This window comes from Punica granatum, chromosome 4, assembly GCF_007655135.1.
Source record: "Punica granatum isolate Tunisia-2019 chromosome 4, ASM765513v2, whole genome shotgun sequence".
Classification (NCBI taxonomy): domain Eukaryota; kingdom Viridiplantae; phylum Streptophyta; class Magnoliopsida; order Myrtales; family Lythraceae; genus Punica; species Punica granatum.
Window position 1 is genome coordinate 12,756,468 of NC_045130.1, and position 15,287 is coordinate 12,771,754.

At 38.2% G+C, this 15,287-nt stretch overlaps 2 protein-coding genes across 2 annotated transcripts; both read right to left on the bottom strand.

Annotated features, from left to right (window-relative positions):
- Window positions 1-5,303: 5,303 nt before the first annotated feature.
- On the bottom strand, window positions 5,304-6,677 carry LOC116202635. Its single transcript, XM_031534230.1, has 2 exons — window positions 6,264-6,677; window positions 5,304-6,138 (listed from the first exon to the last, which is right to left on the bottom strand). The coding sequence occupies exons 1-2, from the start codon at window positions 6,455-6,457 to the stop codon at window positions 5,721-5,723; spliced, it is 612 nt and encodes a 203-aa protein (XP_031390090.1). The 5' UTR covers window positions 6,458-6,677; the 3' UTR covers window positions 5,304-5,720.
- Window positions 6,678-10,831: 4,154 nt separating this feature from the next.
- LOC116205435 (pentatricopeptide repeat-containing protein At3g62540, mitochondrial-like) lies at window positions 10,832-13,025 on the bottom strand. Its single transcript, XM_031538047.1, has 2 exons — window positions 12,753-13,025; window positions 10,832-12,651 (listed from the first exon to the last, which is right to left on the bottom strand). Exon 2 carries the CDS (start codon window positions 12,477-12,479, stop codon window positions 10,989-10,991), a length of 1,491 nt encoding a protein of 496 aa, XP_031393907.1. The 5' UTR covers window positions 12,480-12,651; window positions 12,753-13,025; the 3' UTR covers window positions 10,832-10,988.
- Window positions 13,026-15,287: the final 2,262 nt, after the last annotated feature.

Genomic DNA, 15,287 nt, shown 5'->3' on the forward strand with positions numbered 1-15,287 from the left:
AATTTCCATGACACCCATTTTTTTATTTTATTTATTATTAAAATATAAGGAGAAGCAGACAAGAGGAGGGGTAGGAATGGAATTTTTGGGGCTACAGTTAATGCACGTGCATGGTTCTGATACGAACGGGAGTGACTGTGAACTGTGAGTACTGAGTAAAGGGTACGGCAACTGAGCGCGCCCGCGCCGGACAACTAATGAAGATGGAGAAGGATTTAAAAATTGTGAGAGATGTACCAACCAAAAAAAAAAGTAAGAGATTTTTTTTTTGACTGTCAATGGTGTCCGGGTTCGTGGCAACCAACTAATTCACTGAGCGGTGTATTGTACGACTTAGAGCCCGCAAATTAAATCCCGGATACCGACCCTCGGGAAAATCGAATTCTGAGTCTGAATTACTGCTTGTTATCAGCTTAAGTGAGGGATATTCTTAAGAAAAAAAAAAGGGCAAAAGTATAGTTTTGGTGGAGAAGCTTTAGTTATTTTTATTTTTATTTTCACCACTTTCTATTTTCTTTTCTAATTTCACCCATTAGCTATCTCTACTTTTCTATTTTCACTCTTTGATAACTTTTTTCTGTTAAAGATGCTGATGTGTGATATTTTGGTGATTCATAAACGCAGACTTATGACTTCTCCCTTTTTTTTTTTTTATTAATCCGGGGTGTGCTTCGCCCGACTAATCCCCGGGGCTCCGTGAATCCCCGGCGACGCACGGAGCGGGTAATCATGCCAAAAGCGCTCCGGTGGCCCTAAGGAGATTCGAACCCGGGTCTCGGAGCAAACTTGAGTGCTCATTAACCACTAAGCCAAATCCCTTGAGTTTGACTTATGACTTCTCCCTAACAACTGCATTTAAGAATAAAACTGCTGCTTCTCTCTATTGGCGCCTATCCCTTTTTTTCTTTTAATTTTTTTATTAATTCGATTATAATATATATCAGATTATAATATATATCAGATTACCTATCATTATTATTTCTCTTTAATCCTAATTTATTGTTAACTTTTTCATCAAATTACTAGTATAATGATATGTTTCCGTCTCTTTATGTTCCCACGTGTAATGCGTGTGCGTTTTCCTCCTATAATTATTAATCCTTGAATTTTAGAGGCATTTGATAAAAATTTAATTCAAAAATTTCAAGTCTTAAGATTTGACTTACCAGAAAAACTCAATGTAACTCATAATAATTTATTCAGGTAATAACCGCACCTGCATAAATTTATTTCATAAAACCTTTTAAATTTTGTTTTTCTATAAAGGTCTTTTTTTTGTTCAGTTCTCAATTTTTATATATATTTTGAATAAAATATTTATTTTCAACATCATTAGACTGTTACAACAATAAGATATTGTTCATAAGCAGAATGAAATAAATAAGAAGTATATTATATGGATTTTCATTATAAACAACAATATTATTAGTATTGATTATAACTATTTTGAAATCATTATAATTTAAAATCTAATTCTTATATAAGATAAATCCTCGACAATGTGGAGCCTTTTCTAGTAAATATTAGCTCTAAATCAGCGTTATATTCGGTTTCCGAGATTTCTTGTCAATCCTCCCTGATAACAAAGGGAAAATCTATGATACTATCAAAGTATCGTGCTCTTTATTTATCACCCCATAAGATCGATCCAGGGTGATAGAAAGTGAGATAAGGGTGCCAATCCGACATTTAAGGAGGTCACCGTGCCTTGATGATAACAAAGAAGCTCCCAAGGATGGAATAGCACTGTTGGTGCTGTTCTCGGCCTCACAAAGTCTAACTGATCGTGATGAGAAGTATTAACCTCGGCGATGCTTCTTCGACCACACCGAAAAGGCTTTCCAATTGAGCCACATTCAACCTATCTAAAACTAGCCTCAGGATTTGGTACTCTGCAGATGGTTGGAAATAAGACGTGCAATGAAGAGCAAGTGAATTAGTGTCACATATATATTGAAAAGATCTTTAGTATTTATTAAAAGGATTGGATTGCCATGGAAGATTCATAGTTCTAGATAGAAGTTTAGAAGACCTAATAAAGTGTTGGGAGTTAATTGTCTTCTAGTTCTAGCCATAACTAGGGGCAAATTATATAGCCATCTTGAAGAAGTAAAACTGTTAGTATATATTGATAATCACCACGCACACTATTATGAGCCGGGGGCAAGAGACAGGAGCGAGATGACACGACATGACTTAAGGGGCAAACATATTGCTTAGGCGATGCCAGCAACGACACTTTTTTACTCATCTTTCAGTGTGACGGGATACAGGTTTTTTTTTTGGGTAGACAAATAGGGCCTCAGCCCAAGAAAAGAAAAAACAAATTAAGAGATATAAAGACGGAGCGGTATGGAAGTCCCTGCATAATCGCTAAACAATAAAGCATCTAGAACGACAAACTGCTCAAAAATTTAACATGGGCTAAATTTGTTGTTGAAGATTGCAACTTTCCTTTTATTTCTGAATAAGTTCGCCTTCTCATCTGCCTCTTCTCCTTCTTATGAATGCTATCATTTGAGGCTCTTGTTCTTCGTCTCCTCTCCTCTCTTCTCTTAGGATACGTCTGGTAGATTCCCGGCAATTAAATTACTAATAATGTACATTCCCATCAAGGTGGGAATCCACATTCCCACCGCCGATGGTAATATACATTTGGAAGTATATGATAACAGAAATGTGAATTGTCATGATCCAACTAAACATGAGAATCTTATAAGCCCAAGGAATTTAATATAAACTTTTCTAGAAATTCACATAGATTTTTACATACCAATGCCACCTTAGGAGCAACGCATTCTTCTTTCCCTACTTCAGTGATGATTGTAATTTCTTAAATCCTGGAATTTCCAATGAACCGCCTGAGAAAAGCATCATCTCGGATTCTTCATACAGCGACGATGTACAGTGAAACAGCATCTACAAATTACCTCTATCGCGATTCTTATTGAACATACCGTCGCCATTTGTTGCAGGGCAGGACGCCACTAATATTGGAGAATTGACCAAGCAGGGACACGGCGCTGCGCGCATTTCAGTGATGCCTCAGGAAAAAAACAATGTCTTGAATTCGTACGATTTATACTAATTTCTGGTTGATTGAAGAAAAGAGGTTCTGGTTTCCACTGTGCCCCTTTCAAGAACTGTCTTTATTGCTGTGTTTTATGGTCCATCAAAACCAATCAAAGAGATAGAAAAGAAAACGTTCTCATCCGGCTGGGTTCGTACTTGAACTAGTTTTTTCTCTTTTAACTCACTAGGAGCATACACGTAGCACCCCTATCCGAGCGCTACCACTCTAGCTAAAACTTCATATTAAGGGGTAAATCTCTTCCAGCGTAAATCTTCTATATTCATAATGACTCAAACTAAAGACTTTGCTTAAGAGAAACAAATGCCGACCAGCTTGAACCAACCCACATTGATCATTTTATCGTATTTTGGAATGATATGATGGGATCATCTAAACGTTGCAGCGTTTTCTTTCGGTAACCGTGTTTGGTTTGAATTTAAGGTCGGAGCATTGTTTTGTAACGCTTGCATTCCATTGGGAGTCCCTTTATGCATGATAGGTCTCATAAGCTAGCAGACCAGTTCTGGTGTTCTGGTGTATGTGGCTAAAGTGGAACCGAAGATAGCTTTCAATCGCAGTTTCCTTCCGGTGACCATACCATGCAATTCCAGTCAATGGGCTCATCAACAAGTTAATTACGTTAGGAATTCCGGATAATTATGCTTCCACCATAACTGAACGTCAACCGATCTAGAAATGCTTGTTTAGTTTCAAATTAGGATTTTAAAATCCTACTTTAACTTAATTCTACTCACAACAAAATAAAATAACTTATACAAAGTCAAATGGTGGGCCCTATTTATATTACTCTTTTTCCACAACAAAATAAAATAACTCATACAAAGTTAAAGCGTGAGTCCCATTTATACTACTCTTTTTCAAAATCAAAATCTAATTTTAAAATCTTACTTTAAAATCAAATGCAGTATTAATTGCCACGAAATAATAAATTTACCATTCGAGAAAATAATACAAGCTTAGGTAAGCAACGACAGTAAAGTGAATGTTCAGAATGTGCAACGAACCTACCGCGCTAGAAGAAAAAGGATGTCTGCGATTGAACTGAGAAGGGTAGTTGATCGAACTTTATTCAGGATACAACTCTGGACAATTCCTTAAAACAAAAGGAATCACAAAGTAAGCCAATTTGAAAATTTGATGCAGTCTTCTGTCAAATATATTCAATTAGAAAAAGAAGTTTGAATGAATCATCAAAAAAATGGCCCACAAAATTCGAGTACTTCATCAAACCCCAGATTGAATGTTGACTATTCCACTAAAGAATCACAAGAACTGATCTTGATCAGAAAACTGGGTGCTCCATATCGTATTTAAGCAATGGGCATTTGTTCCCTATCTTCTCGAACTCCACGCTCGAATAACATGTAAGGAAGGGAATATCAGGAGATAATCCCGATTCCCCTCTCCAATGTTTAAATGAGTACAATTGTGTGAAAATAATGAATAAATCTCAGAAAAGTTGCGTATCTCGATTGGCGATTACTTGGTTCAAATTCGAATTCGAAAGGACACTTTATACATGTTCATGCTATTAGGCTATGGGTCCTTACATATCAATTTTGGGTGATGTCTTTTATTGGTTTCATGTAGTGGTCCTTATTTCCAAACGCATCAAAAACCCAACCATACAGTTGATTAAAGAAGAAAGATCTTGCCCATGATGTCCTGCAAGAGCCTGCATCCAGTAATTAAAATAACAGCAGCGAATACGGGTGCGAGGTACCTACGTTATTGATCACGACAAACCGTTGCGAGATCTGGACAGAATTTTGCATGATCAGTTAAAGAAAGATTTTTTATATGAGTCGTGATTGTTCTGCGCAACATACATATACGGTCGCAGTCTCTCCGAGCGCGTCATTAATCATTCTACCTAACTCCCCTTGCTTTCGAACTTTGTAATTGGTGTTCAAGTGCTTTTTAAATTGTGTATTTAGATCGATCCAGCAAGGTGAAATGGAAAGAGATGGGAGGGCTCATTGCTTTGCTTAATTCCAAAGGAAAAGTCGATCGGCAAAAGCTCTTGGGCCCATTTCTCTGTGCGTGGGTGGAGCGCCTTTCCTTCGCCATTTACAATTCCCTCAAACTGATTTCGAAAGGTTTCTTAATTCCAGAAAATTCAAATTGCATCCTCTGTTTATTGTGTAACCTTACGGACTTATAACATATGCACGTAGATAATTGCTCGTCGCGTGATCAAAGCAAGAAATAAGGTTATAACACGGAATATCCATAACATTGGCTGATGGACAGATTAACAGATAAATTCTACACTGTGATCTTTCGAGTTGTACTCATCGGAATCCGTGGATACGGGATTCGATCTCATTATTTCACCGAAAAAAGTTTTATATCCTTTAATTAGCTAACTAGACCTAAAATCAATATGACGAGAGAAACATTTACCCGCTGCAAGTCAGAAAATCAAATCCCCACCTTTGCGTCTTCGAAGAGTTATCTAGATCAGGCCTTTATACTAGAGTCACCAGCAGCGTGATTGGACTTGTGGGGCCCATTCACCTGTCGTATTCGGGCTGGCTCTGGAGTAGAAAGAAATAAAGTGCCAAATCTAGACAAACCCGATCGACCGGTAGAATCTGGCCGGAGGGCGTGGCGGAGAAGGGCGTCATTTAGCTTTAGAACTGCAGCGCTTTGGGTTGGTATAGGTCCCATTCCAGGGATGGAAATGGAGCCAACAGTTTAAGTGAGACCAAAACTTAACTGAACCGAGTAGTCCGACCCTCCACTGCGCCCTGAACTTCCCCTTCAGTTCGAACACGACGTCGTTCCGTCTTATGAACAGGTTCACGAGCTCCATCTTTTCTGGATCCAGTGGTATCGGGCTAGACTCAACCACGTAGTGGATATCCTGGGAGCCATTCTTTTTTACGTCGAAAGGGGGTGCCACGAGCTGCGCTATCTCCATCCCGCCAAAAATCAGGAAAAAGCTAGTGTCCTGGAAGGTTGCATGGGCCTTCGCGTTGGCATTCTCAGCCAAAATATCAATCGTGATCTGCGTCACGAGGAGGCCGGCCTCATCGTACCTATCAGACGGGCAAGGATTCAACCCCACAGTTGGCTATTTCTCGTCAGTATGGTGATTTAATTTTTCTTGTATTGAATATATATATATATATTACGGCACTTTCAGTGTATGTTAGAGCAGTACCGGAAAGTGTCGAGGCTCGCTGAGAGGACGGAGATGACGGGGACCCGAGGGTGGATGATAATATAGCCGACAAAGACGACGATGCCAGCGGTTATGACTGCGATCGCTAGGATTGCGCAAATGACGGCAGCACACCAGATGAGGGGGTGGGTGCGCCTGCCCTGGGAGCCGATTACGTACTTTTTCGGTGTCATTAGAAGGAGGACGAGGACGAGGATGAGGACGAGGACGAGGAGGAGCGCGGTGGTCTTCCTAAGACCGACAACATTCGGCGGCAAAAGAATCTGATTGACTTGCCCTCCGGGGTGAGGTTGCAGGTGGAGAGGAGAAGGGCGAGGGCGAGGGCGTGGCGTGGAGGTTTTAAGATTTTGGGTTCTTTGCTCTAAATGGTGGAGAAGGTTTTGGTATCTTTCATGCTTTCTATATATATATATATATATATATGTTTGTATATATAATAATATAATATTACGATATATAATATTCAATAACTAAGATATATTACAATGGACGAATTTTTGATACGAGGAAATTATAAGCCGTCATTTGGGTGAACAGGGAATCCACACAGCTTTAAGCCGACGAAAATAGAAACACGAAAATGTAGCTGAACGGCAAGCTGCAATAAACAAACCTCATCTAGGGTACGGGATCAAAATTCGCTGAAAATATCTCGTGATTAATATCATACAGTTTCTGAAATGAAAATTAATCTAAATCAATATATCAAGAGCACCATGATTTCACCAAAGATAAAGTTTACAAAAAGTGCAAAATACCAAACTTGCATTACTTAATACAGATGTCTGGGCCGCCGTCCATTAATTTTTCCGAAAAAGAAAACAACTCATTTCTGTGTCTTCCCACTTTGTACTTGAACGCGAAGCAAATTACTAATCTTATTATGAATTAATTTCAGCCGTCAGATTCCTTCTTGTTTGTGATACGGATCCTGACTTGGGTCCCGACATGGGAAAAAACAATCCGTTGATTGGTCTCCACGGGATTCCGATGCTATCCCTCATTCCCCCCCCCGTCTGATTCTACATATTAGACTAGATGAATAGAGAGGACATCCTTTAAAGCACAAAACCCGAACCTGTTAATCGCGATTAGTTCGGGCAATTCGGGTTGCAGCACTCGACCAGGATGATATATTTACATGCTCATTCGTCGAATGCTCTTGCAAGTACTTGCGAAGCAGCCTCCTTGTTTTATCACTTAACCATGAAGGAGACCAGCAAAAAACAGATTCTGAATTCCCGACTTTCCGATTTCGGTTTTCCCTGCCTGGCTGTGAAGTCAAGGTACTTAGCCAGTTGTCTATTATGTAGGGGTGTGCAAAAAGAACCGATAATTGAACCATCCCAATGACCGTCCCATTCCAAATCGAAGAATAACTCAATTATTTGTTTTGGTGAAAAATTCGGTTCCTAAATTCTCAATTAATTTGGTTTCGGGACAGTTACACTTTCTAATTTCAAAATCATGATTAATCGTCCCATCCCGAATATATATAAAAATATATAAATTACATATTTTATTATATTTATTTATAGATTTGAATTTAAATATTTGCACTTTCTTTTTTTTCTTCAGAAAAAAAAAGTTGGAAAAGCAAATTCAAAAATCATAGTCATTATGCAGAAGATTGAGAGCCGTTGAGAAATGATGGCAATTTTGATATTTTTGTGCAATTAGAATTTCGAAAAAATTTGATTAGTATATAAACGTGCTTGTTTTCATTTTTTTTACACTTTAATTCGTGTTAATTACGCTCTTGTAGAACGATTAGACTTTATGAATTTAAGACTTACAGGGTAATTTTCTTGATTCGAAACCCGAACGAAAAAATGGTTATTTTTCGAGACAGATTTATAATTGTAATATGATTACGGGATCGATTTTGGCTAGGAAAATTTCATTCACTATAATTCGGGACCAGTACGATAGCCCCTACAACAGAACCATCCCATCCCGTGCCCACCCCTACTATCATCATGTAAACTGAGAGCATCTTCCAATTACTAGACACTAGGCAGTTAAATTCTCGCACATCAGAAGAAAATACCAGCCTATAATAACACCGACAAAACACTCGGATACAGCAAATCCTACAACGGACAGTGCTTCTCGACAGAAAACACTGTATTTATGTCAAGACAGAATCGAATGAAAGCATTACTGGTGAAGTCCTGCATTTCATCAGTGCGTGGAAGTTTATCTAAGGGAGACCTAACGGAAGAAACGGAATGGCATGAATCAAGCAGCCCAAATCGGACTCCAGAAACTGCTTTGTTTACTCAGATCATCCAAACTGAGAAGAAGACTACTCTTTCTGGCCCATGCATAAAACGAGCATTTATGAGACACCTAATATATCCTTCACCATCGACTAGGCGAAACAACAAGAGCTGCTCAGATAGTGAAATAACCTGTGCTGACCAACGGATAGAACTCGCTCCTTCCAGCACATCCTGTAAAATGCATGTAAACCCGAACTGTCAAACTCCAGAAAGGACTAAACAGAAACCGGAAGATGAACTTACAATACACCCAACCACATCTTCCTACATACTGTGGTTTGAGTCGCTAATCCTCTCGCTGTTTACGTTCACCCTTCTGAGTTACGGTAGCATGTATAGAAATTTATACCATAGATTTTCTGCTATTCCAATAGCAAGTATCAATTTCCATGTGACCCTGCCAATTTCTTCTCAAAACAAAATGTTGCAGCAAACTCCCATTAAAAGGGATGCTGCTAATCTTTAGCCAGGCACTGATTTGAGCGACGATTGAGAACATTTGGGGGGGTCCAGCTACTTGAACCATCCCCATAACAGATCCCAATCCTCGATAAACCGCATCGAATCATCATGGCAGACGCAATTCTGAATGAAACTGAACAGATATAGCCTGATCAATTAAAGAGTCATTTGGGGGAATATTCACTTCGTTATACCCTATGAACCTAATAAATGTGAAGCTACTTTCGCTCCATCATCGTGACGAAAGCTATCATGTTAGTGGTCATGTCAATACAAGTGTTGAGATGGTGGATAACTAGGAGTTTTCAAGTTCACAAGTGGTTCAATCTATGGAGTTAATTGTTAAACTGATCAATGAAACATGCAACTATTTTTCTTAGGCTAAAATTAGAAAGATTTTTAGTTCTCATACCCATGCAAGTGACTCTTCAGCCAATATGTCCTGTTACGTACCCTAATCAGTTGATCAGGATATTTGGCCACATTGTAGTTTTTACAATTATTAATTCTTGTTTCCCCCAAACAACTACGCTCACTAAGCAAAATTGTGGCATAAAAGGTATTGTTGGCATTTCAAAAAATGAAGTGAAGGTACATGACATCCTTGTAACCTAGGGGGTGCAACATGTTATTGACCCGACACTTAAAACCACCAAATCCTTCCGCAACATCGGTTGAAGCATAGCTTCTGAAGTTTCAACCCTACCTTGAAATCCAGAAGCTTTACACAACCCATGCTCACCAACTGTAAGACACTCAAAAAGTTGCCACTAAACTTTGTTCATATGTGCTCGTGTCATGCTTAAAATTGAGGCGAGAAAGAAGCAATTTTGTCTCTTCATTTGTTGCTACGCTGCAAACCATGCGTATGGAGCAACTTGCCACCATAAAGAACCTTATAATCGAGGCTGACTTCTGTCATAGCATAGAGACCATATGAACATCACTATCCAACCCAGACTGTTTCTTGGTCAGGCCAGTCACTTGTTCAATTGTCGTGACTCGCTTTCAATCTTCACCCCTCTTCACAAAATTGCAACTCATAAGCAGTTGAGAAGCTAATTGACTGTGAATTTCTTGCCAAGAATGTCGTCATCATGAAGCTGCCGATCCAAAAGTACTAGAATAAGGTCTCCACAAAATGGCCTCATCCAGCTCAGACCTCAACCATACAATGAAAGTTGAGAAATGAACTTCAAGGTTTCAAGTCCGACTGGTAGGGCATGAAAAATGCCATGAACCAATGGATGGAATTAAAACAAAAGGGGCAGATAATTTTTTGCCCCAAGGGAAAAAGAAGCAAAATTTAAGATGTGATATCAACTCCTTGTCGAGTTATGAGAAAGTTGATGATTGTATAGTGGTTATCACCTACCACTTAGCAAAGTGGTAGCTTTTCTGTGGGCAAGAAATTGTTGAACTGCATTGCCCAAAGCTGTTTTCAGTATCGAAGACCAAAACTCGGCATGGTATGCCAAGATAACACAGAGTCTAGTTCTAACGAGTACCTTAATAGATAATGCAGTAAAAGATCAGTGAAAGAGATTATTCTCTTAACAAAAATCCTTGAGAAAGGTTAATTTTAGTACGAACATCATCAGAATATAGATGCAGTGAATAAGATAAGAGACACAGGAATGGACTCTATTGACGCAAAATAAGAAGCCAGCACGATTCTTCTCTAAATTCTCAGAAATGTTTTTTTTTTTTTTTTTACTCATGGAAGAAAAGGCACGATTAGCTTTATGGTACAAAAAGAGAAGTCGATAGAAATTTCGGAGAAGATAATCTGAGAGAGCCTTTAATTAGGTACGAAAGATAATAATGGCGAGAGCTTTATATTACTTGGAGAAACAAGCAGTGCAATCCAATGTAGCAAAAATATCTCTAGCATATGTACTAAAAAATGAATAAATGCTTCCAGAAGAATTGGGATGAAACTTGCAAAAGGGAACACTTATGAAGCTTTCCACCTCCTGGAAATACGGTCATAAGTTTCTCTTGAACTCCTCCCCACCCTATAGAAGGAATCTTTTAGCTTTCCCATTGTTGACTCAGAGATACCAATTCTCTTGTCAAGCATATCTTCTAAGAACCTCCTAACCTCTGACAACCTTCCCAAACTCTGGAGCCCCAGAAGGAGTGCATTTGCACTGGCATCGAGATGCGAAAAACGGTTCTCGATCATGTAGTTCCATATCTCTGTTCCTGTTTCAGGGTCATCACCATCGAAAAACATGGCTATAGCTGCAGCACAATTAGAATGTGTTGGGGGGAACTCATTCTTGATCATCTCAGAGAAAAACTTGGCTGCTTCAGGAACCTTCTTGTTCTTGACCAGACAATGGAAGATCATGTTGTAGGACAGCGAATCTGGAAAAACTCCGTGGAATACCATATCATCAAGCAGGCAAAATGCGTGATTGATCTCATTTTGTTTGCACAGGAGACCGATCATCGCATTGTACATCGTCAAGTTGGGCATCAACCCCCTCCCAACCATAATATCCCACAACTGGAGAGCGTTGCTGGAATCATTGTTCTTAATGAGAATATCAAGTGCGTTGGAAAGGAATTTCAAACCTGGCAAGCAGTTCTTTCTCTTCATCACTCGAAGAAACTTGATAGCCTCCTCAGCCTGAGACCCCCGAACAAGAGTCGTCAAGAAAGCATCATAAGCCGACACGTTCAATGGGCTCCACCCCACGTGGACTACCATCTCGCCAAAAGTTGTCTTGGCCTTGGTGACATTGCCTTCCTTCTCCCACCCTTCGAACAGAAGGGTGAATGTATCTCCATCAGGGTTTATCTTTGTCTTGATCTTATCGTAGAACTCGAGTGCCTTCGAAGTCTGATTGTCCTCACGGCAGATCGCACTCAGCAGTGAATTGACAGCAAGCACGTCCTGTTCAACTCCGTACTTGTTCATCACATCGAAGGTCATAATGGCCTCGTTGAACCTCCCAGCACTGCAGTAGTTCCCAAAAATGGATGTGAACGTCGTCAGTGAGAGGGCGCCCTCTTGCTTCATCGATCTTATCGCATCCCACATTTGCTCAAACAGCTGGTTTTTGCCAAGCAAATCAACCATGAGGTTCCACGAATAAGTCGAATGCTTGTGGGAGTGCCCTGCCCAGCGAAAGAACTTCACAGCCGACCCAGGATAGTTATATGAAAACTGGAGGACTTCTTCCACGAGGGCAGGGCTTGATGGGATTCCCGTGGACCCGAGGACACCCTCAATGTTCCCGGGTGGGGCCCGAACAAGGATCTCACAGAGGATTTTCGCCATTGGGGAGATATCGGGAGCATCCACGTGGGACGGGAACTCGCGGGGCTGTAAATGGGGCGGTGGTTGAATGAACGAATTGTTGTTTTCCGAAGATGGAAACATCTTAGGAGGGTGCCTAAGACCCGACGCTTTAGAGTTCTCAGTCATAGCTTCCATTACAGGAAAACAATCAAACTAAAACCCTCATAAGCAGAGTTCTTTTCATGGAAGCTTGACATCATGGTCAACGAATTCGCCCAAAAGGAAACACTATGGTCAAGTCACTTCAGAAGTAATTGCGTTAAGCCACATCTTCACCTTTTATGATGAACATTGACACACCGATCAGCTGTAATCAGCCGTCAGCGTCGAGAGCAAACATCAGTGAATTGTCTATCAGCGAAATCTCTACAGAAGAAAGAGAGAGAGAGAAAGAGAATGCGAGAGAACCTCTGGAGGAGAGAATGTCGAAGCAGTTTGCCGCCGCCGATGAGTGAATCAACCGCGAAGATTATCGAAGAAGGCGAGAGAGAGAGAGTGAGCGGGAAAGTTGAAAACTTTAGCGGTGAATCGGAGAGTGTATAAAGCACAATTGATTGCAGAGCAGAGGAGAAGACTGCTACTGATACACTCGCCGGAGAACAAAGATGACGAGGGCGGCAACGACGACGACGAAATTGTTGGCTTGGCCGCCATTAATTCTTCGTTTGGATATTTATTTATTTATATTTATAAAGCAATTAAAACAGGTTCATCTCAAGCCGAGTACACCCGATTTTTATACCTTTTTTTTTTGTCTTTTTGATATTAAATCTCCATGGCGAGTGGAACTATTTTTTATACCTTTCTTTTTTTTTTGGCCTTTTATATTAAAGTATTATTATTTTTAATTTAGACCTATAGAGTGAGTCGACCTATTTTTTGTACTTTCTCTCTGTTATTTTTTCATCTTTTCAATATTAAAATATTTTTTTTACTTACATGTTTTATATTTTTTTAAGTCTATTATTAAGAGGCAAAACTCTTTCTATCGTTAATTTTCTCACCATGCAAGACTCGAATTTGCCTCAATTTCTTTTTTACTTTTGTCTATTAAAATAGAATTACTTGTCTATTTGTATTTTCTATTTCTTTCAAGGTTTTAGAGTATGATATCGAGAAGTCTAATGGATTTTGAGTAATCAAGTCCGTGCTAGGTCTACTAAATGGAAAACTCTCCAAATCGTTAATTTTCTCCACACACAAGACTCGAATTTGCCTCAATTTTTTTACTTTTATCTATTAAAATAATATTATATGTCTATTTACAATTTTTATTCCTTTTGGGTTTTGGAGCATGATATCAAGAAATCCAATGAGTTCCGACTAATACAACAAGTTGGGTTGGCCCATTAAGTAGTACAACTCTCACAATCATGAAATTTCTTCATAGACAAGACACGAATTCCTCTTACAAAAAGAAGTGTTGAAAATCACTTGAACCAACTTATATTTGTTACACTTTGTAATTGTTTTTTTGGGATATTAGATCCAAGAAAAAATTCGTGAAAAGACCTCAAAGTAATGGTTATATATATATAAATTGGCCCTAATCCTTATTTTATCAAATCTTAACAGAGTGAAAGTACATATTTCATAGTATGGTACGCATTAAAAAAAATGTGCCTTTCACATAACAAGAATCAATTATAATTAATTTATAATATAGATTGAGTAAATCCCTTTCATATTTTAATATAAATTAAAATATATATATGATCATTGCTAATCAAATCTATACAAACTTTTATTTATTTTTCAAATTGAGTACATATTAGAAACATGATAAATCACATGCTCTAAATGATGGAAGTCTAAAATAAAGTATCAAAATATCAAATTGAAGAAATATATTCAAGTGTATTCTTTTTAAGAAATAAACTAGAATGAGTGCTTTAAAAGATACTAACAAAGAAATGGAAAATTGAGGGAGATAGAAAGAGAATGGACGAATAAATACAAGAGAAGTCAAAAGAACTTTTTCTTTTTTCTTTTCTTGCATATTTAGTTTTGAATACAATTTTGGTGTACTCTAATGTTATACACTTTTTAATATGTACCACAGTTTTAGAAATAACTATTTATAAATAAATAAATAAATATATATATATATATATATGCTTATTGTATTAGATCTCTATCACTATTGATCATGTTTTTAATTAAAATTCATTCCTTTAATAATTGCTTGAAATTCATCAGCTTATCACATTGAATCTTGGATATTGTAATAAATTTCTGAAAATTGGATCAAATATGTCATTTCAATTCGTGCCACATTGGGAAAATACTGATCAATTATTTGTTTGAAGTACAAATAAATGTGATAATATATAATTAGGTTGAATTTGTAACTCTAGTTAAGATTCTCCATCTAGTACAATGTTCTTCATGGAAATTATTAAGGAATATATTATGAAGAGGATTTTTTTCCATCAATGGCATTTTCGAGGGAAAAGTCCCTCAAAAATTCCACGGTAAGTCTCTGGAAAAGCTTTTTGAAAGTTTTTACAAGGATTTTCGAGGAATTTCTTCCCTCAAAATTTGTCGGGAAATTTTGTCGCAAATTTTGGATTTTCTAGTAGCATCTCCTTAGCTAGGGATGGATTGAAGGAGGGTGAAGGGGCTGGGGTGGTAGTCGCCCCCACTAAAATTTTGACATTATATGGAAAATTGTAAGTTTTTTTACCATTTTTAGTTAAACTAGTTGACAACCCGTGCAAAACCGAATGAATTATGTTAAGGATATCAATAGATTACAAAAAATCATCTATATACACTAAGAAAAAGCGATATCTTTCAACTGGACGATATTTTGATGGATGTGTAATTATCTTGAAAATATTAATTGTAAAAAAGCTTCTTATTAAAGTAAGGCCTGAAACAAAACAATCTAAGACTTTCTTTTACTTACATGCATAAATGAATCCCAACTTCATTAGAAAT